Source organism: Pteropus medius, unplaced genomic scaffold (assembly GCF_902729225.1).
Source record: "Pteropus medius unplaced genomic scaffold, Ma_sr-lr_union100, whole genome shotgun sequence".
In the NCBI taxonomy this organism is placed as follows: Eukaryota; Metazoa; Chordata; class Mammalia; order Chiroptera; family Pteropodidae; genus Pteropus; species Pteropus medius.
Window position 1 is genome coordinate 60,533,135 of NW_024344378.1, and position 23,219 is coordinate 60,556,353.

Genomic DNA, 23,219 nt, shown 5'->3' on the forward strand with positions numbered 1-23,219 from the left:
CTGTGAGGTTCAGATATATCCATCTTTATCTATAGTAGTGTATTTTGTACTGATAGGCTTGTAAGTTAAAACACATTCTTAAAGCACTACCTTTTTACTCCCCCCCCCACTCTTTATGTTTTTAAAGTCATGTTTTATATTTTTTTGTTTTATGTGTCCCCTAATGCTTATTGTAACTATAGTTAATTTTGCTACTTTTATATTTTAATCTTCTTTTTAGCTCTTTAAATAGTTGATTCGCTGTGTTTATTATATATTTGATTTTACCAGTGAGATTTTCTCTTTCCTGTATTTTCTTATTTCTGATTATAACCTTTTTTTTTTACTTAAAGAAGACCCTTTATAGCCAGCTTAGTGATGTGAACTAAACTAAGCCAATTTTCCTTGTCTGGGAACTATTTTCTCTCTCCTTCATTTATAAGTGATAACCTTGTTGGATATAGTATTCTAGGTTGTAGGTTCTCTTTCAGCACTTTAAATATTTCTTGTTACTCTCTTCGGCTTCAAATTGTTGCTGAGAAATTAGATGATGATAGCCTTATGGGGTTTCTTTTGTATGTGATTTGTTTCCTTCTTGCTGCCTTCAAGATTGTCTCTTTAATTTTTTCATTTTAAGTACAATATGTCTTGGCGTTAGCCTCTTTGGGTTCCTCTTGTTTGGAACTCTCTGTGCTTCCAGGACCTGGATGTCTGTCTTCAGTTCCAGATTAGGAAAGTTTTCACCCATTATTTCTTCAAATATTCTTTCTACCCGTTCTCTCTCTTTTCTCCTTCTGGAACCCCTATAATGCAAATATTAGAGTGCTTGATTTTATCCTAAAGATCTCTTATACTATCTTCATTTTTAAAAATTCTTTTTTCATTTTATTCTTCTGATTGCATTATTTCCTCTGTTCTGTCTTCCAAGTGGATAATCTTTTCTTCTGTAGCAACTAATCTTCTGTCGATTCCTTCTAATGTATTCTTCCTTACAGTAATTGTATTCTTCATCTCTGATTGGTTCTTTAGTACATTTTCTAACTCTGTTGAAGTACTCTCTGAGTTCCTCTATTCTACTCCTAAGTTTGTTGAGCATCCTTATGACTCCTTCTTTGAAATCTTTATTTGGAAAGTTACTTATCTCCCTTTCATTAGAGTTTTTCTTTCTTCTTTTTTTCCTCCTCATTCCTTCATTTGGGACATATTCTTCTGCCTCTCTTCTTTTAATTGTAGTTCATTTTTGAAGTGAAATATAACTGGGTGTTTATTTACAGAAATCAGAGTCTCCCATAGCTAAGCATTTGTTTTCACAGAGTAACTTCTGTGCTAAGCAGAAAGTTTCCTGAAATACAATCTTAGTCTGTACATTGGCAGTCTCTGAACATCAACTGAGATTTTATTTGGCTTTATTATATGAAGTCAGGCCTGCTCAGTGGTGGAAGGTGCAGATTACTATCTCTTGGTTTGGGAGTGGGAGAGCAGTAGCATTTAGTGACCACCTGAGCAGGAAGTAAATATAAGGTGGCCTGGTAACCAGAAATTCTAAAATGGCCCCCAAAGATGACCCATCCTAATGCCCAGAATCTGTGACTATGACGAGAGGTCATTCCCATGATCATGCTATGTTGATTGAATGGAATCACATGAGCTCTTAAAAGTAGAAAGCTTTCTGTAGCTGGTGTCAAGAGGATGTCAGCGATTAGAAGCAAGAGTGGGTTTGAAGATGAGGAGGGATTGATGAAGAATATGGGTGGCTCCAGGCTGAAACCCAGCAGGGAAATGGGGTCCTTACTTAGAAAGCTTCAAGGAATTGCATTCTGCCAACAACCTGAATAAACATGGAATTGTATTCCCCAGGGCCTCCAGAAATGGGAAGACCCTGAATAGAGGATCCTGTCACACTGTGCATCAGATGAAAAATTTGTGTATTTTTACACCATTAAGTTAGTGGTAATTTGTTACACAGCAATAGAAATCTAATACAGGTGGCAAATTCTATCCATATAGAGGAAAGATCTTCTGTCAGAGCCCTTCACTTCTGAAAACTTTGTGCTGACAATGTAACATGCTTTCTCAATTAAGCCATCTTCCTTAACTTATTTTGATATTTTGTATATTCTTTGTAGAAATATAGTATTATAATAACTTTTAAATTATTTGGACCATGATCCTTTATAAGTAGTAGTTTTCACATTGAAACTCAGTTCACTCACGCATAAAACTGAAAGAAAAAATTCTCCCACTTAATCCTTATGATGTATGATATACTCTGACATCTTTTTTATTTCATTTTTTTTTAATGTAGTTTATGACCTAAACCAATTTCTCTACTGGTTTTCCCAGATTTGGAAAATCATAACAGTTGTTATACATCCGTAGTTTGTTTGTTTTTTACTTCTTAAACTTTAAGAATTGCGTGTTATTTTTAAAATGTTACTGTGTTTAGGAAATACCTGTTCATGGTAAAAGTGGTGTAATGATTGGGAAGGGTCTTCATGAAAAGTCAGTGTCCTCCCACCCAGGGTCCCTGTTGTTCTTCCATGTTTCAGAAGAAACCACTATTAGGACCCTTGGAAGTGTGCACTCGTCCCTTGATAGGTAGTCTGCACATGCCAGCACACACAGCATAGCTCTTACCTCTGCCTATTTCCTCCATGCTCTCATTACTGACTACAATGAGCTTTCCCTTCTTTTAATAGCTACCTGGCATTCCTTTCCATAAACATACCTGTATTGACTCAATTAACATTGAAGCGCACGGGCATTGAGGTTATTACAGCTCTTTGCTGCTACAAACAGTTCTCTACAAACCTCTTTGTACATAAGTATGTACGTATGAGGATGATTTCCTAAAAGTAGAAATGCTGTATGTGTATGTGCATTTTTAATTCTTAGAGAAATTGCCAAGTTGCCAAGTTCACCAAGTTTACTTTCTCACTAGCAACGTATAAACATGCTTGTTTTCCCATACTTTTGTCAACACAGATATTATTTAATAATAAAAAAACCTTTTCCTATTGTTGATTATGGTTTATCTCATTGTAGTTTTTAATTTGTGTTTCTCATTGTGAGAGAGGTTAAGCTTGTTTTCATGTTTTAAGAATCACCTCTACTTTCTTTCCCATTTTTTTCTATTAAGTCATACTGTAATTTGAGGCTAGTTATAAACCTGAGCCCTACTTGACTCTTACCTCCTTATCCAGCCCTTCTTTAAATTCCCCCTGGCTTAAAAGTAAACAGACAAACCAGAACATTTCTCATGGCCCTGTGCCTGTTGCTATGAATCAGTTGGGCAGATTCACTTTTTTTTAGGGACCTGAGACTTCCAAATGTTTAAAAGTAGCTTTACTGGTAAAAGAAAAGAAGGCTCAGTAGGAGTTTGCAACAGAGAAGGAGGAGGTTATAGAGAGGGAGGTTGGACAATAACCCACCCCATGGAAGGAGTAAGGAAAGGAAGTGAAGCAAAAAGAAAGTCAGGAAGGTAAGGCTGGTGTCCTGCATTGACTGAGAAGTCTACTTGATAAGTCTGTTTAAGAGCCCTTCCAAAGGCAGTAAGTTCTCTTAAAAGGAAACGGGGAATGCCAACTTTTACCATGGGTGTGTGGAAAGTTTTCTTTATATGTTTTTGGCAGCCTTGATAAAAGTCATTTAAATCAGTGAGTCTGATAGGCAAGCCAACCACTGAGTGACTTGAGTACGCAAAACAAAATATCTAAAAGTATTTGTCATTCCTAAGAAATAAAATCAACTGGGATTTAGGCCTACACAGAATCCAGGGAGTTGTTTTGGCATAATTAATTATAACATGTTACGAAAAAGAGATTTTTCTGATTTTTCTTTCTTTTTTTTTTTTTTTTTTTACTGAGATTGCTTTACATTCCTTGTCATGACTGGAAAGTCTCTTGGTTGAGAACCAACAAAGAACTTCAGGAACACAGAGCCTAAGTTTTCTTCACACATTTGCATTTTCTCATTAGGAGCATTTACACCTTTTATCAGTAACAGTACTGTGGCCTGATCCTTGTAAAAGGGAAGAGTGTTCTCTGGAGAGCTGTGGCACAGAGTCCTATTCCCTTGAGGCCAGTACTGCTGCTTTTGGAAGAGCTAGAGAGTTGTCAGTGCTAGAAGAGTGGGAGAGCTGTCGGTGCTCTGGGCCTCAGAGAGGAGACTGCTGGCCCCTTGACTCAACTTGATCTTGACATTTCAACCCAGAAACTATATTTGAAGCTGTAGCCTTCATTTTGTTGCTGTTGTTGATCAGGCCAGTGTTTCAAATCCTCATTGATAGGTTGATAGGTTTTAACTGAGTTTGATACCAGTAACACGTTAAACTCTTTAAAGTTGTTGAGCTGTGCTTTGGTGAGTATTTTAAATGTATAGTGGTCCTGAACTCAACCTGTGTTCCTCTTTAGCTGGTGACAGAAGGAGCCTCTTATGGGAGCTACGTTGGCCCCACAAATCCTGCTCATTTTCTCACTCTTATTGGAGAAGGAGTCAATCAAAATAAGGCATTTGTTGGTTTGTATTTATGTAAAACAATAGTAAGTAGGTTTTTAAAATGTCCTTGAAACTTCATCATCTAATAGAGCAGACTTTTTCTCTGTTATTGGGGGGCATGCTGAGGCTTGGATATTACCTGCTCAGAGTGTCTCGTGATATGTTCTGTGGGATTGGAGAGGATGAAATGAGGGCAGGAACATGGATAGAGGATTCTGAAACTATTTCTGTTTCCTAATGAACAGAGCAAGGGTTTGGGACTGTTGTCGCCATCTTGCAGGCTTAATGCTCTGCTGCAAGTACAAACAACTGTATGTGAGTTCCCTGTGATACACCTGATGGGAGATTCATGAAGTGATCACAGGTCCTTGTTGTAGGCTTTGTTCTGCTCTGAAGCTCTTCCCCCTTACCTCCAAGCTGTCCCTCTATCATGCGCATGTGATTGTTACCCGAGACTTTGCTTTTTCACAGGAATTACTTACAGATCAAAACAGGAGTGAGAGGCCATTTTCTTTTGATTTCAGCTTCTGTTCTGAGACCTGCCTCCTCCCAGGACACTGACCCTGGAGGGCCTCATTCTCCAGATAGAACCATGCTTTCCTCCCATAGGGTTTGCCTTCCCTTCAGAATATAGGAAAATATATATGGTTTCGGGAGATCACGTCCTTACAGAGATAACAGGGAGGGAGATAACTAGATAATTCCCTCTCCTTTATTGGTGAGCATTACACTCTTCCATCCCTCTATATGGGAAAATTTCTTCTATACCTTAGTCCGAGCTACTAAACTTGATTCAGCAACACAGAAGAAGTAGAGCTTATCCCATAGCAGTGAGGGGACAAGGATCTGAATATAGCTGAACATTCCTGTCCTCCCTTCCTCCAAGGTCTACCTGGGGAGGCATGGTGATGACTCTCACTTCTCTATAATACAGCCTGACTAGCTTGTGGCTTTTACGTTATATTTCTAGCTTTGCCTACAGATGCTAAACAGAGCTGGTCACCCTTGGAAATAAAAGAAGGGAGCAAGAAGTTCAAGAAGGCTTCTTGTCTCAGAAACGGGTTAGGACTGAATAGCAGAGAACAGGCAGATTAAAAGCTCAGGACTTCAGCGTGGCTACCCTCAGCCCACTCCCCCATAGAGAGTAACGGTAAAGGCCCTGTGTGCTCATCTCCAGAGTCTAGACAGTGGACCCAGTACCTGTACTCTGGCCAGGCTGGGGCAGAGGAGTCCTCAGGGGTAGAGCCTGGGATGGCTGCCTGAGAGGAGGGTGCAGGAGAAAGCAGAGGAGGGTGGCTTACACAATGGGAATGTAACAGTGTAATGACCACGTGAGTCGTGAGACCCCCCTTCATTTTGTTTTACGAAGAATCATGACAAGGTAGTGGCAGGTTATTTTGGGGATGTCATTTTCATGTATCTAAATAAATTAAACATTATAATCTTTTTTTTTTTTTAAATTAGTTTTATGAAATCCAATAAGTTTCAGCTGTACACTTTAACAGTAAGCCATATATATGTTTACACTGTGTGTTCACCTTCCAAATAGATTTCTTTCTGTCACCACATATTTGACCCCCATTACCCTGTATAGCTCCCCCCTCTCCCCTACCCTCTGGTGACCACTAGTCTATTGTCCATGACCATGAGTCTCTGTTTGTCCTGTTCATTTGTTGCTTTTAGGTTTATAGCCCACATATAAATGATATCATGTGATATTCAGCTTTTTCTGTCTAGCTTATTTAGTTTAGCATGATTATCTCGAGTTCCATCCAGGTTGTTGCAAATGGCTGTATTTCATCTCTTCTTATGGCTGAGTAATATTCCATTGTATATATGTACCACAGCTTCTTTAGCCATTCATCTATCATAGGACACTTCAGTTGATTCCATGTCCTGGCCACTGTGAATAATGCTGCCATGAACATTGGTGTGCAAATATCTTTTCGGATATGGATTTTCAAGTCTTTGGGGTAAATATCCAGTAGAGGGATTGCTGGATCATATGGTAGATCAGTTCTTAGTTTTTTGAGGAACCTCCATACTGTTTTCCATAGTGGCTGTACCAATTTGCAGTCCCACCAGCAGTGTATGAGGGTTCCTATTTCTCTGCATCCTCTCCACCATTTGTTATTACTTGTCCTATTGATTATTCTAACAGGTGTGAGATGGTATCTCATTGTGGTTTTGATTTGCATTTCCCTAATAGCTGGCGATGTTGAGCATCTTTTCATATATTTGTTGGCCATTTGTATGTCCTCTAGAGAGAAGTGTCTGTTCAGGTCCTTTGTCCGTTTTTTGACTGGATCATTTGTTTATTTGTTGTTATTAAGTTGTATGAGTTCTTTGTATATTCTGGATATTAGGCCCTTATTGGAGGCCTAATATATTGCAAATATATTTTCCCATTCGGATGATTCTCTTTCCCTTGTTGACGGTTTCTTTTGCTGAGCAGAATCTTTTTAGTTTGATGTAGTCCTATTCATTTATTTTTGCTTTGACTTCCCTTGCCTTTGAGGTCAAATTCGTAAAATACGAAGGTCCTTGAATTAAGATCCTGTGTTTTCTTCTATGCATTTTGTTGTTTCAGGTCTTATATTAGGTCCTTAATCCATTTTGAGTTAATTTTGGTGTGTGCTGATAGACAACAGTCTAGTTTCATTCTTTTGCAGATGGCTTTCCAGCACCATTTATTGAAGAGGCTTTCCTTTCTCCGCTGTATGTTTTGGGCTATTTTATTGAAAATTATTTTCCCATATAAATATGGGTTTACTTCTCGACTCTCGATTCCATTCCACTGATCCATGTGTCTGTTTTTTTTTGTTTTTTTTGGTTTTTTTTTGCCAATACCAAGCTGTTTTGGTTACTGTCACTTTGTAGTATAATTTGAAGTCAGGCAGAGTGATGCCTCCAGCCGCGTACTTTTTTCTCAGGATGGCTTTGGCAATTCAAGGTCTTTTGTGCTTCCATACAAATCTGATGATTTTTTGTTCTATTTCTTTAAAAAATGCCAATGAAATTTTGATGGGGATTGTATTATATATCTGTATAATGTTTTAGGTAATAAGGTCATTTTAACTATGTTGATTCTTCCAATCCAAGAACACGGATTATCTTTCCATATCTTTGTATCTTCTTCGATTTCTTTTAATAGGCTCTTATAGTTTTCATTATATAGGTCCTTCACATGTTTCATTAGATTTATTCCTAGGTATTCTTTTTGTTGCAATTGCAAAAGGAATTATTTTTTCCACTTCTTTTTCTGACGCTTCGTTATTTGAGTAGAGGATCATTATGGATTTTCGAACATTGATTTCGTATCCAGAAACTTTACTGTATTTGCTTATTGTTTCCAGTAGTGTTGTTGTGGAGTCTTTAAAGTTTTCTATATAGAGAATTGTGTCATCCGCAAATAGTGACAGTTTGACTTCTTCATTTCCTATTTGGATGCCTTTTATATCTTTCTCTTGCCTGATTGCACTCACTAGGACCTCTAAGGTTATATCGAATAACAGTGGCGATAGTGGATAGCCTTGCCTTGTTCATGATCTTAGAGGGAAGGTTTTTAGTTTTCAACCATTAAGTATAATGTTGGCTGAGGGTTTGTCATAGATGGCCTTTATTAAGTTAAGGTACTTCCTTTTATACCCATTTTGTTAAGTGTTTTGATCATAAATGGATGCTTGTCGAAGGCTTTTTCTGCATCTATTGATAATAATCATGTGATTCTTATTTTTAATTTGTGTGGTTAGTGTATCACATTAATCAATTTGCATATGTTGAACCATCCTGTGCCTCTGGGATGAAGCCCACATGATCGTGGTATGTAATCTTTTTCATATGTTGCTGTATTCAGTTTGCTAGTATCTTATTTAGGATTTTTGCATCTCTGTTCATGAAAGATGTCGGTCTGTAGTTTTCTTTTTTGTGTTATCTTTACCAGGTTTTGGTATTGTTAGGTAATATTGGCCTCATAAAATGAGTTGGGAAGTATTGCCTCCTCTTCGATTTTTGGAAGAGTTTGAGGAGAATAGGTATTAAATCTTCTTTGAATGTTTGGTAGAATTCACTGGTGAAGCCATCTGGTCCTGGACTTTTTGATGATTGTTTCAATTTCCATACTACTGATTGATCTATTTAGATTTTCCAGTTCTTCTGATTCAGCCTAGGAAGATTGTATTTTTCTAAAGAGTGGTCCATTTCTTCTAGGTTATTAAATTTGGTGTTATATACTTTTTCATAATATTCTTGTATGATTCTTTTATTTCTGCTGTGTCTGTCATAATTTCCCCTTTCGTCCCTGATTTTGTGTCCTTTTTTTTTAGTGAGTCTAGCCAGGGGTTTTTAAAATTGTATTAACCTTCACAAAAACCAGCTCTTTGTTGCATTTACATTTTCTTTTTTGTTTGTTTGTTTTCAACTTCATTTATTTCTGCTCTAATTTTGATTATTTCTTACCTTCTGCTGACTTTAAGCTTCATTTGTTCTTCCTCTTCTAGTTTTTTAAGAGGAAGCGTTAAGTTGTTGATTTGGGCGTGTTCTTGTTTTTGGCATAGGTCTGTAATGATATGAACTTTCTTCTTGTGACCGCTTTTGCTGTGTCCCATAAGTTTTGATATGTTATACTATCATTATTATTCATTTCTATGTACATCTTGATCTCTCTTTTATTTCTTCTCTGACTCTGTTATTCTTCGGTAATATGTTGTTTAACCTCCATGTATTTGTATTTGTGGTTCTTCCTGCTTTCTTTTTATAGTTGATCTGTAGTTTCAAAGCGTTATTATCAGAGAATATGGTTGGTATGATTTCAACCGTCTTATATTTGTTGAGCCTATCTCTATTCCCAGTATGTGGTCGATTCTTGAGAATGTGCCGTGTGCACTAGAGAAGAATGTATAAGCTGCTGTTTTGGGATAGAAGCCTTTGTAAATGTCAATTATGTCCACTTGGTCTAATGTGTCATTTAAGGATGTTATTTCCTTATTGATTTTCTGTTTGGATGATCTGTCCATATCTGACAGTGGAGTATTCAGGTCCCCTAGTATGATAGTATTTTGTTCTGTTTCTCCCTTTAGTTCTGTTAGTAATTGCTTTACATATTTCGGGGCTTCCTGATGGGGAGCATAGATATTAATAAGTGTTATGTCTTCTTGGTGCATGATCCCCTTTATCATTATGCAGTGTCCATCAGTATCTTTCTTTACATTTTTTATTTCGAAGTCTATTTCGTCTGATATTAATACCGCTATTCCCGCTTTTCTCTGAATGCCATTTGCTTGAAATATCATTTTCCACCCTTTCACTTTAAGTCTATATTTGTCTTTGGAGCTGAGATGTTTCTCCTGGAGGCAGCATATAGTTGGGTTTGTTTTTTGATCCATTCTGCAACTCTGTGCCTTATTATTGGTGAGTTCAGTCCATTTACAGTGAGGGTGATTATTGAAATATAAAGTCTTTTTATAGCCATTTTATCTTTTGCTTTTTTGTAGTTCGGTGTTTCCATTGCTTCCTTGTCCTTATGCTTCCGTTTTTTTCTTTTTTTTTTTTTGGTTGGCGCTTGTGGGCTTTCCCTCTGGTCCTTCTTGTTTTATGTTATATATTTCAGTTCTGAATATTTGGTGTGTGGTTACCATTACGAATATGTAAAGGATAGTTATATATATAAAACTGTGTGTGTGTGTGTGTATGTAAATAAACAGTCTATTTTCTTCTGTGCATGCCTTATCTCCATTCCCCTTTGTGAATTTGGACCTTTGAATCCTCCCCTTTTCAGTCATTTTATCTCAATTTGTTCCTATGTATGCTGAACGTTCACTACTATCTTGCTATAGCAAATCTCTTCTTATTGTTTAAGCTTATAATGCCCTTTTCTTAGTAAAGGTTGCACTCCTCTACTTCTATATGCCTGATTGTCACCTTACTCCTAATAATGTATTTTTTTTTTTTTTGTCATATTGTTTTAGTTGAGCTGACCCCTTTCAGTATTTCCTGTAGTATAGTGAAGAATTCCCTCAACTTTTGTATGTCTGGAAAGGTCTATTTTTCTTTCATATGTAAAGAAGAGCTTAGCTGGATACATTATTCTTGGCTGGTATTTCCTTTCACTTAATAGTTTGAATATTTGTTTCCACTCCTTTCTGGTTTATAAGGTTTGTGCTGAGAAGTCTGACGATATTCTAATGGGTTTTCTTTTATTCGTTACCGTCTTTTTTTCCATAGCTGCCCTGAGAATTCTGTTTTTGTCATTGAGTTTTGATAATTTTAACACAATATGTCTTGGTGAAAGCCTTTTTGGGTTCAGATAATTGGGTGTTCTGTTGACTTCTTGAATTCCAAGCTCCAGCTTATTTCTTAGATTTGGGAAATTCTCATCAACTATTTGTCTGAAAATGCTTTCTAACCCTCTTCCTTTTCCTCCCCTTTGATGATGTCCATTATTCTTATGTTTTCTTTCCTGATGGTATTAGCTTATTCTTGTATTTCTCTTTCATTATTTTTTATTTTTCAATTTCTCTCTTCTGATTTATTTCTAATTTTCTGTCTTCGATATCACTGATCCTTTCCTCCATTTGGTTGACTCTGTTTCCCATGCTTGCTATTTCATTTTTCAACTCTTGCCATGTGTTTTTAATCTCCAGAAGTTCTATTCTGTTATTTTTGAAGGTTTCAATCTTCTTGCTGAAGAACTCATTGTGCTGATCTAGTTGTTTTTTCAATTCTTGAAATTGTTGATATGAATTGTTTCGGATCTCACTGAGTTTTTTCAGAATTACCATCCTGAATTCTCTGTCATTTATGTTGCATATTTCTCTGTCTTTCAGCTTATTTTCTGGAGCTTTTTCTTTTTATGAAATGCCATGTCATCTTGTTTGTTCGTGGTATTTAATGGACTGTTTCTTCACCTGTGCATTAATGGATGTGTATTCTGCTTTATTTTTCAGAAAGAAGATTTATTATATAAAGGTCTCCCTTTAGCCTGTTGCATATAAGACATTTTTCTTTTAATTTCTAGTAGGTGGCATCTAATCCTCTTGGATCCCTGCTTTGTATGATAAAGCTTTAATAATACCTTCTCCCCTCCCCCTTATAGATGTTTAATCATGCTGGTCGCTCTTAGTCTCAGTCCCTGTCAGGGTTAATGACAGTTTTGGTAGCATTTGCTCAGATTCCCCTGGCACTCTGTGGTGTTCGGTCTCGGAAGATATGGGGGGAAGGGCACTCTGGGTTAGGAGATGGGGGCTGTGGCTCAGCCTCGGTTTTGCAACTGTGGCTGGTAAAAATCAACTGTTGTTTCTCTGCTGTCCCTGCTTCTCTGCTTTCTGCTCTGATGACTGGGCCCTCCCACCAGCCAGGTGGATCTCACAGTTCTCCCAGGCAGGACTGTTAAGGGACCTCGCTGCACCTTCTCCCCTCCCTTTCCTCCTACAGGGAGCTCAGAGGGCTGCGAGAGGCAGCTTCTTTGTTTCTCCCAGTCTACCGCCCGACACCTGGGGTTCTGTTCTGTTGTAGCTCTTATGTGGAGATCCCATTCTCAGGCATGCTGTTGTGCAGTTTGTGTGTTTTTTTGTTGACTTAAGGGGAGAGATCTGAAGACATCTCTCACTCCACCTTGTTTCTCAAAATGAACATTAGAATTTTAAGAGCTTTGACCAATACTTCTTCCAAAGAAAATATACCCAATATTCATATGCACATTTTGTTAGAAAATAAATATTGATCTTTTGTTACTCAGGACGTGCTAATTGCAGGATGTTGCATGATTTTAGCATGGTAACATGTAATTCCTTGGATAAAATTTCTTTAAGTTAATTGGATTTAAAATGTTTACTCCCTGTGCTGAGGAGCAGGAATAGTGGTCCAGTGAACACCTCAAGTGCCGGTCATGATTCTCTCCAGGAGAAGGCAGATAGGGAGAGCTTCTGGACAGTGGTACTGCCTATCTTGGTGGCTCCCCTTAAGGGGTCCTGTAGCTCTAGGGCCAGGATGAGAGTACGCCTCTGGAGGTGGCACTTAGCAAAAGTGGAGGCTGGGCCTCAGCTGAGGAATTGTGGAGCAAAGCTTGGGGCCACTAGAGTGGTCCTGGGGAAGGTAGGGAGGTGATGTGGGCATGCTCTTGATAACAGACTTACATTACTGTTGGCCCTCCATGTCCATGGGTTTCACATCCATGGGTTTTGCATCTGCAGATTCATTCAACTGAAGCTTAAAAATATTTTGGAGGGGAAAATCCTAGAAAGTTCCAGAAAGCAAAATTTGAGTTTGCCATGTGCTGAGCACTGTGCAGAATTCACGTAAAAGAAGGGATGTGTAGGCATACCCTGCTGTAGCCTATATGCAAATATAAGTTATATACAAACACTATGCCATGTTATATAAGGGATTTGAACACCTGTGCATTTTAATATCCTTGGGGGGTCCTGGAACTAATCCCCCCAGATAACAAGGAACGACTATACTATTTTCATGTGGTTTAGGATGTGTGGTGCAGATGCTCATTCAGGCTAACTGTCCTAAGGAGGGAAGAATGCATTTACATGAATATGCATGGTATTGTTAGGACCATGGAAACTCAGGAATCTAAGTCTTCAGAAGGCCTAGCAAGGGCCCCACAGAGGCTGAAGTGGGAGGCTGCAGGACTCTAGTGGTGATTTTGTATTCTTAGCTCAGCCACACTCCCTGTTGCTATTTCTCTCTTTCCACTTCTCTTCCCATTGTGGTACTTCCTCACCCTCCTAGATTTTTTTTCTCTAATTTTGGCTTATTCATGACCTTTCAGAGCCCTAGCTCTATCTCATGACCTCTTGCTACATGTTCCTTCAAGTTTAAATTTTCTCGATTATATGTTTTGATTAGAACTCTTTGGAGCTTTCTCTGCTCAGCCCCCTCCACAGGTTGAGCTTTGGATAGGTGGCCCTGTGGTCAGGTAGTCTAGTCTCCCTTTTGTATAACGAGTTCTGGCAGGGTAGCATGAAGTTGCGAAAAGGAGAGAGTGCTTACATACGGCCAGCCTTGATTAGGATTATCCCAGGGACCAGGTAAATGAGTGCTGGCAAGGAAGCAAGGACTGGCAGGGTTGTACCACACTTTTCTTTTGTTATCACCATACACCTTATCGTACATGGTTTCTTGACTGATGTATGAACTGATTAAATTTAGACACTTAGGAAATAAATGACCACTGAGTCTGCAGGAGATGTTCCAGTCTCAGATATTTCCTGGCTATACTTTTACCCACATATGAGAAAAGTGCTGTTTGATTTGTTTAGTCTCAGCTTGTAGAGACCTAGTACATGTTACTCACTGAGCAGTAGGAAATAGCCGACATTCTTAGATCCTCTCCCCATTACCATTCAGAAGAAGATGGTGTTCTTGGTCCTCATGGCTATTTCCTGAAAACTAAGAGGTGTGTCATTGCAGGCTGTGGGTCCTCCGTTGGCATCGGCTCCAGTGTCTGCCTTCTCTCGCACTTCTGTCACGCCTTCCAATCAGGATATTTGCAGGTAACAGTTGCTGCCGATGCTACAGTGGTTCATGTGCATCCCAGAAGTAAGCAGTAGTGTCTATAGGTTCTCAATTTTCCATTAGTTTGGTCATTATGCCTTTGTACTAACAGTTGGTCCAGTTTTATGTGCTGTTTGCTCACCAAATTACCACGAGTCTCATTTCTTCACTTTGATGTCTGTTCTCTTTTAAAATTGTTTTTACTTTCTGTGCTTTTATTCCACTGTTCTCTGCATGCAGTTCCAGTGCAGTATTTTCTGATTGTTGTCGTCACAGTCCCGTGCAGTCTGCTGTTGTCTTGAAAGCTCCTCAATGCCAGAGTTCTCTGACACAAGGGCTCACTGTGACAGTTATCTGTAAAGACACATTACAGGCGTCAAAGAGAAATTCCTATGGTTCAGAATGGGTCCAGGCCTTGAAGCCTGCTAAGAATACCAAAGCCAGAAGAACACTAAAGTTCTCAAAGTCCCTTAACGATGTGGGTGAGAAGGCCCAGGATGCTTTGGAAAGTTTTGACTATGTGGAAAGAACTTGTTCTGAAGGGAAATTAATACTCTCTCAAGATCCATGTCTCAGAATTAACAGGTTCCATCATAAAGAAAAAAGAACACTGAATAGCAAACCTCCTGGCCATTCCAAACATTCTTGTGTTTCATCTCTATCTGCCCATCATTCAACTGCCTCAGAGGTGGAAGGTGGCAAGGGGGGCATGCATGTCCCTCTTTTGGAAGAGAAAGCGGATGGCGAGGCTGTGTCCAGAAGACGGCGACTGCTCAGGTACCTGTTCTCGCTCTCGCTTGGCTCGAGTGCCAGCAGCCTGCACAGGTTCCATGAGCTGGAGAGCTGTACCACTCACCAGCATACTGCCAAGTCCTCCAGTGGGCTGGCAGGGAGCATGGGCTTCGGCTCCAATGAAATGGGAGATGATGACGTCTTTGAGGACAGCACATCCACAAAATCGAAGAGCAAGGTCCTGCGGGCACCACTCTGCTCAGTGGAGAAGGACAGTGACCTGGATTGTCCTTCTCCCCTCTCTGAAAAATGCCCCCCCATCTCTCCTGTGTCCACATCAGGGGATGCCTGCAGGTTGGTTTGCCAAGAACCACCATTCTGGCCATCTCTGCTCACCACATCTGTGTAGCCTCATCTTGCTTTAATATGTGAAGTTTCAGGAAAATGAATTGATAGGCAGTTGTAGACAATTGTGGATTAATAGTTTTCTCCAGAAGAATGGAGTATTGATATCATTTGAAAAATCAGTGTCTGTGAAATAGGTCCCATGAGTTTCATAGATGATAAAAAAGGAAGAAGCTACACATATTAAAGGTCAAGCTAACTCTTCTCAACTAAAAATAAGTAGACTTTGCAAAAAAAAAAATTGAAAAAGTTTTCTGGCTTGATGGTCTAGATTTTAAATACTGGCCTCATGTTTACCCCTCGCTCCACCTACACCATGATATGTGTGGGGAGAGGCTCTTCTTCTTTCCTTCTTTTTAACTTGGATGCTACCTCTACCCAGATCCTAGCTCCAGTTCCCACCTTTACCTCCTCTATTGTGCAGGATTCTTCTCTGGCCCTCCAAATCTTTCACAATTTACTTTTTGTCACCACTCTTATGCCTTCCCCATTTTAATCTTTCCCCAGTCGCTCCTCCTTAGGGCCAGCTGTTATAATTTCTAACAATTGGATCAGAAACCCCTGTCACAGAAACAAATAACTGAGAGCCTGGCCAGGACCAGAGCCCAGCTCCTTTTAAGCCAGGTGTCTCTACCTGCTCTCCAGCTGCTGGAAAAGACCCTTCTGTTTCTCAAAAGTCTATTAAGATATTGAGGTTAGTAGCCAAATCCTGTTGCATGTACCCTGCACCTTTAGAATGACGAATTATTTTAAATTCTCACTTACTGCTATGAGTGGTCCTGCATAAAGAAATGAAGTTGCAGTACCATATAATGTTTTGTTTTTTTCTTTTAGGTCCAGGAGAGGTACTGTGATTTCTCTGTTTACTCTCTGAGAGAGGACAGAAATGTGTAGTTGTGGTATATGGAGGTGAGGTCAGTGATTATAGCAAAAAGCAAATTCCATCATCTTTTTAAGTCACTGGTATTTTTGGAAGGTAGAGTGCTGGCTCTGTTTTATACAGAAAAAAATTTCTAATTATTTTAACATCTTAAGTTCTGGAAGTTGCTTCCATGTTGCCTTAAATTTGTCTTTCAGTGAAGTTCTTGAATCTTACCAAAAACGACTGCTTTGTCATTTTTTATATCATTTTCCTCTCTGATGACAAATGCCATCCAGACTTTCCATGTTAGTGTGGTAAGCTAGAAATTTTTAGTTTGTAGTAATTGTCTTCATTTGTGTTTGTATGTTTTTGTGCTTCTAGTCAATTCTGTCATGTTTATTTCTGAAAGTTTTCTTTGAGGGGTTGACCTTCCACTGAAGGGTCATCTTCTCTGTCATGTAGCCCTCCTCGTAATGACTGGCTTTCCTCCTGCCATAGGATCTGTCACTGTGAAGGGGATGACGAGAGCCCTCTGATCACCCCCTGCCACTGCACAGGGAGCCTCCACTTCGTGCACCAGGCATGCCTGCAGCAGTGGATCAAGAGCTCTGACACACGCTGCTGCGAGCTCTGCAAGTATGAGTTCATCATGGAGACCAAGTTAAAGCCTTTGAGAAAAGTATGTGTAAGGACGCCCTGAGAAGTACTTCAGCCTTGCTGAAATGAGTTCCCTTGTCAGAATTAGCACCTTGGCTGGACAAAGCCTTCTCTCGTGTTCTTTTCTTTAAGAAGTGGAAGCTGGTATATGCATTCATGTAGTAGAGATCATTGTTCCTGGTACTGGTTTCCAAGGCCCTCTTCTCAGGAAGAAGCTCTTTCTTTTTCCTTCATACTAAGACTGCCTGCTTATCTGTGTCATTCATTTGGTCCTTGACCACAGACTGTTTTGTGACATTTTAGTCAGCATTTTAACTTTATATGTATTAATTGTTCATGCTTTGCCTCTAATTAGGACCATATATTAGAGATTAGTATCTCTCCCGGCACAAAGCACAGCATAACAATAAATTTGTTTGTATATACCTGTGAAAAGTATTTCCTAGATGAGAGGGTGGAGTTGGTGGGAAAAGAAAGGAATTAGGCATTACATGAAACGCGGCTCTCTCTTCAGGCCCCATGTCCTTGAGGAACCTTGTCCTATACTCACATTTTTTGTAAACATTGTTCAATGTCTCTCTCTATGCCCAGAACATAAGGTTTTATCTGGAACAATAAAAGACTTGTCCTTATATCAAACCCCTAATATTATGTAAATTGCAAGAGGAATCATGTCATCAGACAACAGCACATTACAATGCCAATTAAATGCTAACTCACCAGGTGATAGAACATATCTAACATTCAGAGAAGGAAGTATTTGTTGTGAGGTCACTCTGTGAAAGTAGAGTGATGATAGTATCATAGAACGTTTGGGTGTTTAAGCAGTTCTTGAAAGATAGTAGGATTTAGAGGTGAGTTGAAGGGAGTTTACAAAGGTCAGTTGTCTCTGGATAAAAGCATATACCAAAAAGGCAAGGGTGAGCATTTCTGGGGAGTGTGAGAGGCTTGAACTGAGTTTGTCATAGGAAATCAGGGAGCAGGGGAACATTTTAGGAAGGAAGCCAAATGAAGATAGATCGAACCATAGCAGAAAGCAATCTGGACATTAGAGAAGGCCAGCACAAACTACTTAAAACTGTTTTGCCCCATAAAAGCCTTATCATTTATTGGGTACCTACTCTGTGCTGCTCTCTCAAGTGAGTCTTCTGGCACTTTGCCCAATTTAGATAATTGATGAGGCTCTACTTTCATCTTGTTCTGCATAGACCCATCTGGAAAAAGGCTGTGACTAGGCCTGGCAGAGGATATGCAGTGTTTATACGTTTTCCTTTTTTCTCTGTTTTTATGTGTTTTCTTCTGATTTGGAAACTAGCAAATGAAAAAGGAAATCTGGCTATTTGGAGTAAATTAGAGGAGATGGACTGGCAGAGACTGTTTGTACCAGGAACTCTTAGCATCACTTTCAAGCTGTTGCTGCCAAAGTAGCAGAGGACCAAAGAGTGAGCTCCTTCTGCAGTCGCCTTTACAATGTAGTTTGCCCAATCTCCTAGTGTGTTGTAGCGTCATCAACCTACTTCTTCCCCTCTCTTGTGCCAGTCTGCAAGTCAGAGAGACTTAAAATATGCCACCTGAGTTTTGGGCCAACGTGCTTTTTCATCAGGACTGAAATCATAGAATCCTTTATCAAGCGGTTTGATGCCTGCTTGCAAGACAAAGCAGTCAAGGGGGTTACTAGTCGTGGTTCATAGCTCATCTTAACCCCAGCTTCTTTTCATTGCATAGAAAGTTGACTATTGGCAGAATACCAGTACGTGGTATCTGGTTGAAGCCAGACAGTTTAAGAGAATGACTTTGGGTAATTGGGGAAATTCATCTAATTTGGAAAAGGGTGTGGGGGGGAGAAAGCCAATCTTACCCATGTTCGATACTCTCACCCCCACTGCAGACTTTATTCAGTGAGTGTGAGCCTCATGTTCTGTGTGTTATCTTTTCAGTGGGAGAAGTTGCAGATGACAGCCAGCGAGCGGAGGAAGATCATGTGCTCAGTGACGTTCCATGTCATTGCCATCACCTGTGTGATCTGGTCCTTGTATGTGCTCATTGACCGCACTGCTGAGGAGATCAAGCAGGGGCAGGCAACAGGTATGTGCTCAGAACCAAAGGGGGAGAGCCCCACACAGAAGTCTTAGATAACACACTGGGGCCTCAGGATTGGAGCATTACTTCAGATTGATTTTCAAGTCAGACCTCAAATGTCTGGGTTTCTGGAGGGGGCCATCAACTATGAGGCACCAGGCATCCTGTTCGGATGTTTCTCTTGTTGTGGTAGTATTTAAAATCCAGTGAGAAGAGATCAAATCACAGAGAGAAAGACAGTCTTCATAAACTGTCTCCTGAAGACCAGGTTAAAAGGGAGTGGACACCCTTTCCCACCCTTCCGTCAGCAAAGTGAGCTTCAATGAGCTAAGAATCGTGTGTTATAGGAAGTTCATAAGCTGTGTTTCATTTGTTTCAGATTTTAAATAAGGTCAGCTGATAGGCTAACCAGGTTTTCCCCTTTCAGGAATCCTAGAATGGCCCTTTTGGACTAAATTGGTGGTAGTGGCCATCGGCTTTACTGGCGGACTTCTTTTTATGTACGTTCAGTGCAAAGTGTACGTACAATTGTGGAAGAGACTCAAGGCTTATAACAGAGTAATCTATGTTCAAAACTGTCCAGAAACAAGCAAAAAGAATATTTTTGAAAAACCTGCACTTACAGAGCCCAACTTTGAAAATAAAGATGGACGTGGAATCTGTCATTCCGATACAAACTCTTCTTGTTGCACAGAACCTGAAGACACTGGAGCAGAAATCATTCACGTCTGATTGTGTGGAGTGTATAGTTTTCCTGGATATCCATGAACAGCTGAAGGAAATTGTTTACTGCCAATTGTGTACCTTTTCTTATGTGCTTTAATAGCACAGACTGGGCGGGTGACTATTTTTAATGGCTTCTGTTTTTCTAAACCCTCCCTAGTGAATCTCCTGGAAAGCTCTCACATCAGCTGTGCATGGCTGAGCTCTACTTCTGCCAGCATGTCTGCGGGAAGGGAAGATGGAAGACTCCATGACACCATGTTAGGGAGCTGGCCCATGGTCTTGAGCAGAATTAGAGAATAAAATGACAAACCTCTGGGAAGAGCAGGAGCAAGGTGCGCAACCTCTTCTAGTTAGCAACAGTCCCCACCCTGGAGCAAAGTGTTTGGGAATGTCTAGTCATCATAGGAGAATTTCCCTCCTCGCTAAGGAGAACCTGGGAGATGTGTTCCCTCTACCAGTGCTACCACTGACAGTTCTCCCTAGCAAACGGGCCTTGGTGCTCTGCATGGTGGCAAGTGATTCACTAAGCAAACAGCACTTTACAGAAAGAAAATCTTTATTTTATAATATGTGTCCAGTGAGATTGACATTTAAAAGAATGTCTCATTTAGAAACCTTCCCTTTATAACCCTGTTTATCTCTTTTATGTTATAATAGACCTAAAACTCTTTTGGCCTTATGTATTCTAAGAAACATGACATTCATTCTATGTCTATTAAAGGGACTTGTGACTATAAAGTAGGACAAACAGGTATGAGGCTTTTCATAATATTTCATGGGGGTTAATGGATTCTAGATGGCAATTTGAGCATAATTTCTAATGGTTTCAAGCCTGTTTTATGACAAATCTTTATAGGCTGGCCCGAAATGTTTCTTTTTTGTCAACGCTGAAAAGGAAGGATTTAGAGGTCTAAAGAAAAGGGAGTAAGTAATTAGAACAAAACAATATTTAAAAACAGACACACCTCTCTAGTTTGTACTGCTTCACACTGAAAGAGTAAGCTTGCACCACCTTGGTCTAGGGTATGTATACTGCAGGTGCTCCTGGGCACCTGCTACCTCGGCCAGGGGAGGTTCTGTGGATCACTGCTCAGGGCAGAGAGGCAGATGGGCTGGCTCTGGGACTTGGGCCAGGAGTGAGCAGCAAACTGCCGGGGTCCACTGTGTCACTGCCCCCAGCCACACCCTTACCCATTTGTCGCCTTAAACTGGACTGAATAGAGAGGATCCTTTAGGGGCCCCTGGCCCTGTGATCAGTTAGTTCTGTCATCAGGGATTATCTCCTGTACCGTTTTTCATAAAACAAACAAAACCAAAATCACTACCATCAGATGGCCTTTGTCCTTAAAAAGTCTGCTTAAAATTCTGTTTTTAAAACCAACTTCATTGCACCAGGCAAATGAGTCAACTCCAAGAAAATAGGCCAGGGGGTTCTGCAGTGTAATGTGGATATTCCCAGATGCTTACTTTCTAAGCAACTCTGAATGCACAGAGCCTCTTCTGCGGGGTGAGGTGCCTGGGGGCCCTCTGAGCCTTATGTACCTCATCTTTCCTTAAGAGGATGAAGCAAACACAAGATGATTCATTTGCTCTCCAAAGTGGAAGCCCTGTGGCTTGTTTTGAAGCTCTGGGGGAGAGCATGTGGTAGCAGACTGTGCTCTGTGCCATCTCCCACCCAGAGTCTGATTCTTCGGGATCATGGGTCCTGGTCTAAGGAGCTGCTCTGCCAGGCAGATACTGTCTAGCCACAGCCAACCCTTTAAAATTGATCAGCCTGCCCTCTGTCTGTCTCCCAGGCCATATCCAGCCTGTGCCTGTGATCACTGTGCCCCCAAGTGCAATTATCCACACCCCTTCTCACCCTAGGAATACCAAGCAGCTACAGACTGTCCATTCAGGGAGCTGAATCCTGGTCAGCCCTGCCTCTGCTCCTTAGGAACTTCCTAGGCAAGGCTCCTTGTCTCTGCCACCTTTAATAGCAGATGAACAGTCAAGTGAAGAGAGGGATTCACAAGTGAAGAGATTTTTAAGTGGGATTCTTTTCTTCTCCCCTGATGGAACCCCTTATGCTGAACTTGTAAAGTACTGAGACTTCCTGTAGAAAGGTAAGTATGCTTTGTTAGTGATAGCCCCTGGGCAGCCCATCCATTGTAGCTGGCACCCGCTTTGGCAAAGGTGCCTTTGTAACCATGACTGTTGTGTTGGTCCCATCCCCAACTAGATTCTCATGTGAAGTCTTCTCATTTCTTTTCAGGGAGGCCTAACATCATCTATCTCATCATCTCCTACCAAGCTCCTAAAAACCCTCTGTCTGTGGTGGTCTGTCCCACATCCTTCTTTCCTCTCCTGGAATGGCACACAGATGCCCACTTATCTTTCTATTTTCTTACAGGTTCTAGTTGAGCACCTCTGACCCTATTCTTAGTCCCAGCTCTAAAATCTCTGGGGACTAATGAAAGCACCAAGCCTTGGCCAGATTGTGCTGTGCTGCCATCTAGTGGGAACAGCAGATCTGCTAGATTTTCCTTTATTATGTATCAATTTGCCTTCTATGTTCTTTTGGGGGTTAATTATTCCCCAGGTTTCCCTCATCCTGCACCTGGCTTTAGTGGGAGGATGACATTTAGCTGAACCATAAAGAAATGTGGGATGACCTTGTAAGTCTCAGGGCCGGGAGTGCTGGTACTTGTGCGCCAGGCAAGGGGGAGATGGATGTGGTCTCAGGGGTGTCACCAGCCAGCTCTCTGATTTGGCCTTTACTTCCCGCATAGTTACAGTATGACTCAAGGTCTTCTGACTTTGGCTGCCAGCAGTAATTTGGTTTTTGTGCCCAAGTTTAAGAATTTCCTGAAAACTCTGTAATACGTCTCTTCCTACACCAGTCCTCTAATTTCTCTTCCTCTTTTTCTGCTTCAGTCCACTCTTTTCAATCTTATGGATCAAATTTCCAAACCTGAGGGTGTGTCCTACCTGGCTACAGATACACAGGCCCCAGGGAGTTGGGCCAGTTCAAGAGCCTAGCATAATGCCTGAATGTGTTGGGGCTGCTTCTGCTACCTGGTGGTTGGCTGAATGGCTGGGAGAGGATTGGGAACAGGGTAAAGATCCATAATGCTGTGGATTTGGCAAACACAATTTTGAAATACCCTTTTGAATCAGATTTGAAATATGCAGCTTCCATCTTTAGCGCAAGGAAAGAAGTAAACAAGGAAATGAAGGCATTTATCTGTGTTTTGGAAGTAAGTTGTGCAGCTCATCACCTACTTAGATGCAATGCTTCTAGAAAGTTGATTGTTAATAAAAACCAAATTTACACTGGCATGTGTGGTGTAGTTTCTAAAAAAGCACTTCATATTTGAATTTTTTAACTTAGGAAGTTTCTAGTTATCTAAATGTCTAGTTTTGTATCCTTTTGTGTATGTTCACTGTTTCTCAGTATTACCACTTGACTAATTCTCTGTATGGGAGCTTGTTTGTGCTATACACAGGGGTGTCTAATTGCAGCAATAAAGCATTTCTTTACAAAGGAGTTTTGCCATGAAAGTGTTTTTTCTGCAAGGAGGTTGGGAACCTTGGCAGGTATGCCTACAGCTCTGATCCCCTTTTCAGGTTCTTCTGGCTTATACATTAGAGAAGAAAATCATGCACCCTCTGGAAGTGTTGATTTTCCATAGCCTGTCCCTCTGAGGGAGGACAGCTCTCACACACACTGGTGGTCAGTGGGAGAGAATGGGTTCTGGAGGGCGTGTGGGCATGAAGTAAAAATTGATGTAGTTCA

The 23,219-nt window shown here is 40.4% G+C and overlaps 1 protein-coding gene across 10 annotated transcripts in view; it reads left to right on the forward strand.

The window, feature by feature from the left end:
• The window catches only part of MARCHF8 (membrane associated ring-CH-type finger 8), a 121,495-nt gene extending 98,525 nt beyond the window's left edge, over nucleotides 1-22,970 (forward strand). For 9 of the 10 annotated variants that reach the window (XM_039872405.1, XM_039872406.1, XM_039872409.1 and 6 more), the window contains 5 exons: nucleotides 13,897-13,979; nucleotides 14,221-15,066; nucleotides 16,478-16,658; nucleotides 18,574-18,721; nucleotides 19,143-22,970. In XM_039872405.1, coding sequence (XP_039728339.1) covers nucleotides 13,897-13,979; nucleotides 14,221-15,066; nucleotides 16,478-16,658; nucleotides 18,574-18,721; nucleotides 19,143-19,447 — 1,563 coding nt within the window. In that variant the 3' untranslated portion in view covers nucleotides 19,448-22,970. The remainder of the gene's footprint in view (nucleotides 1-13,896; nucleotides 13,980-14,220; nucleotides 15,067-16,477; nucleotides 16,659-18,573; nucleotides 18,722-19,142) is intronic. The other variant, XM_039872410.1, reaches the window with a different exon arrangement.
• Nucleotides 22,971-23,219: the final 249 nt, after the last annotated feature.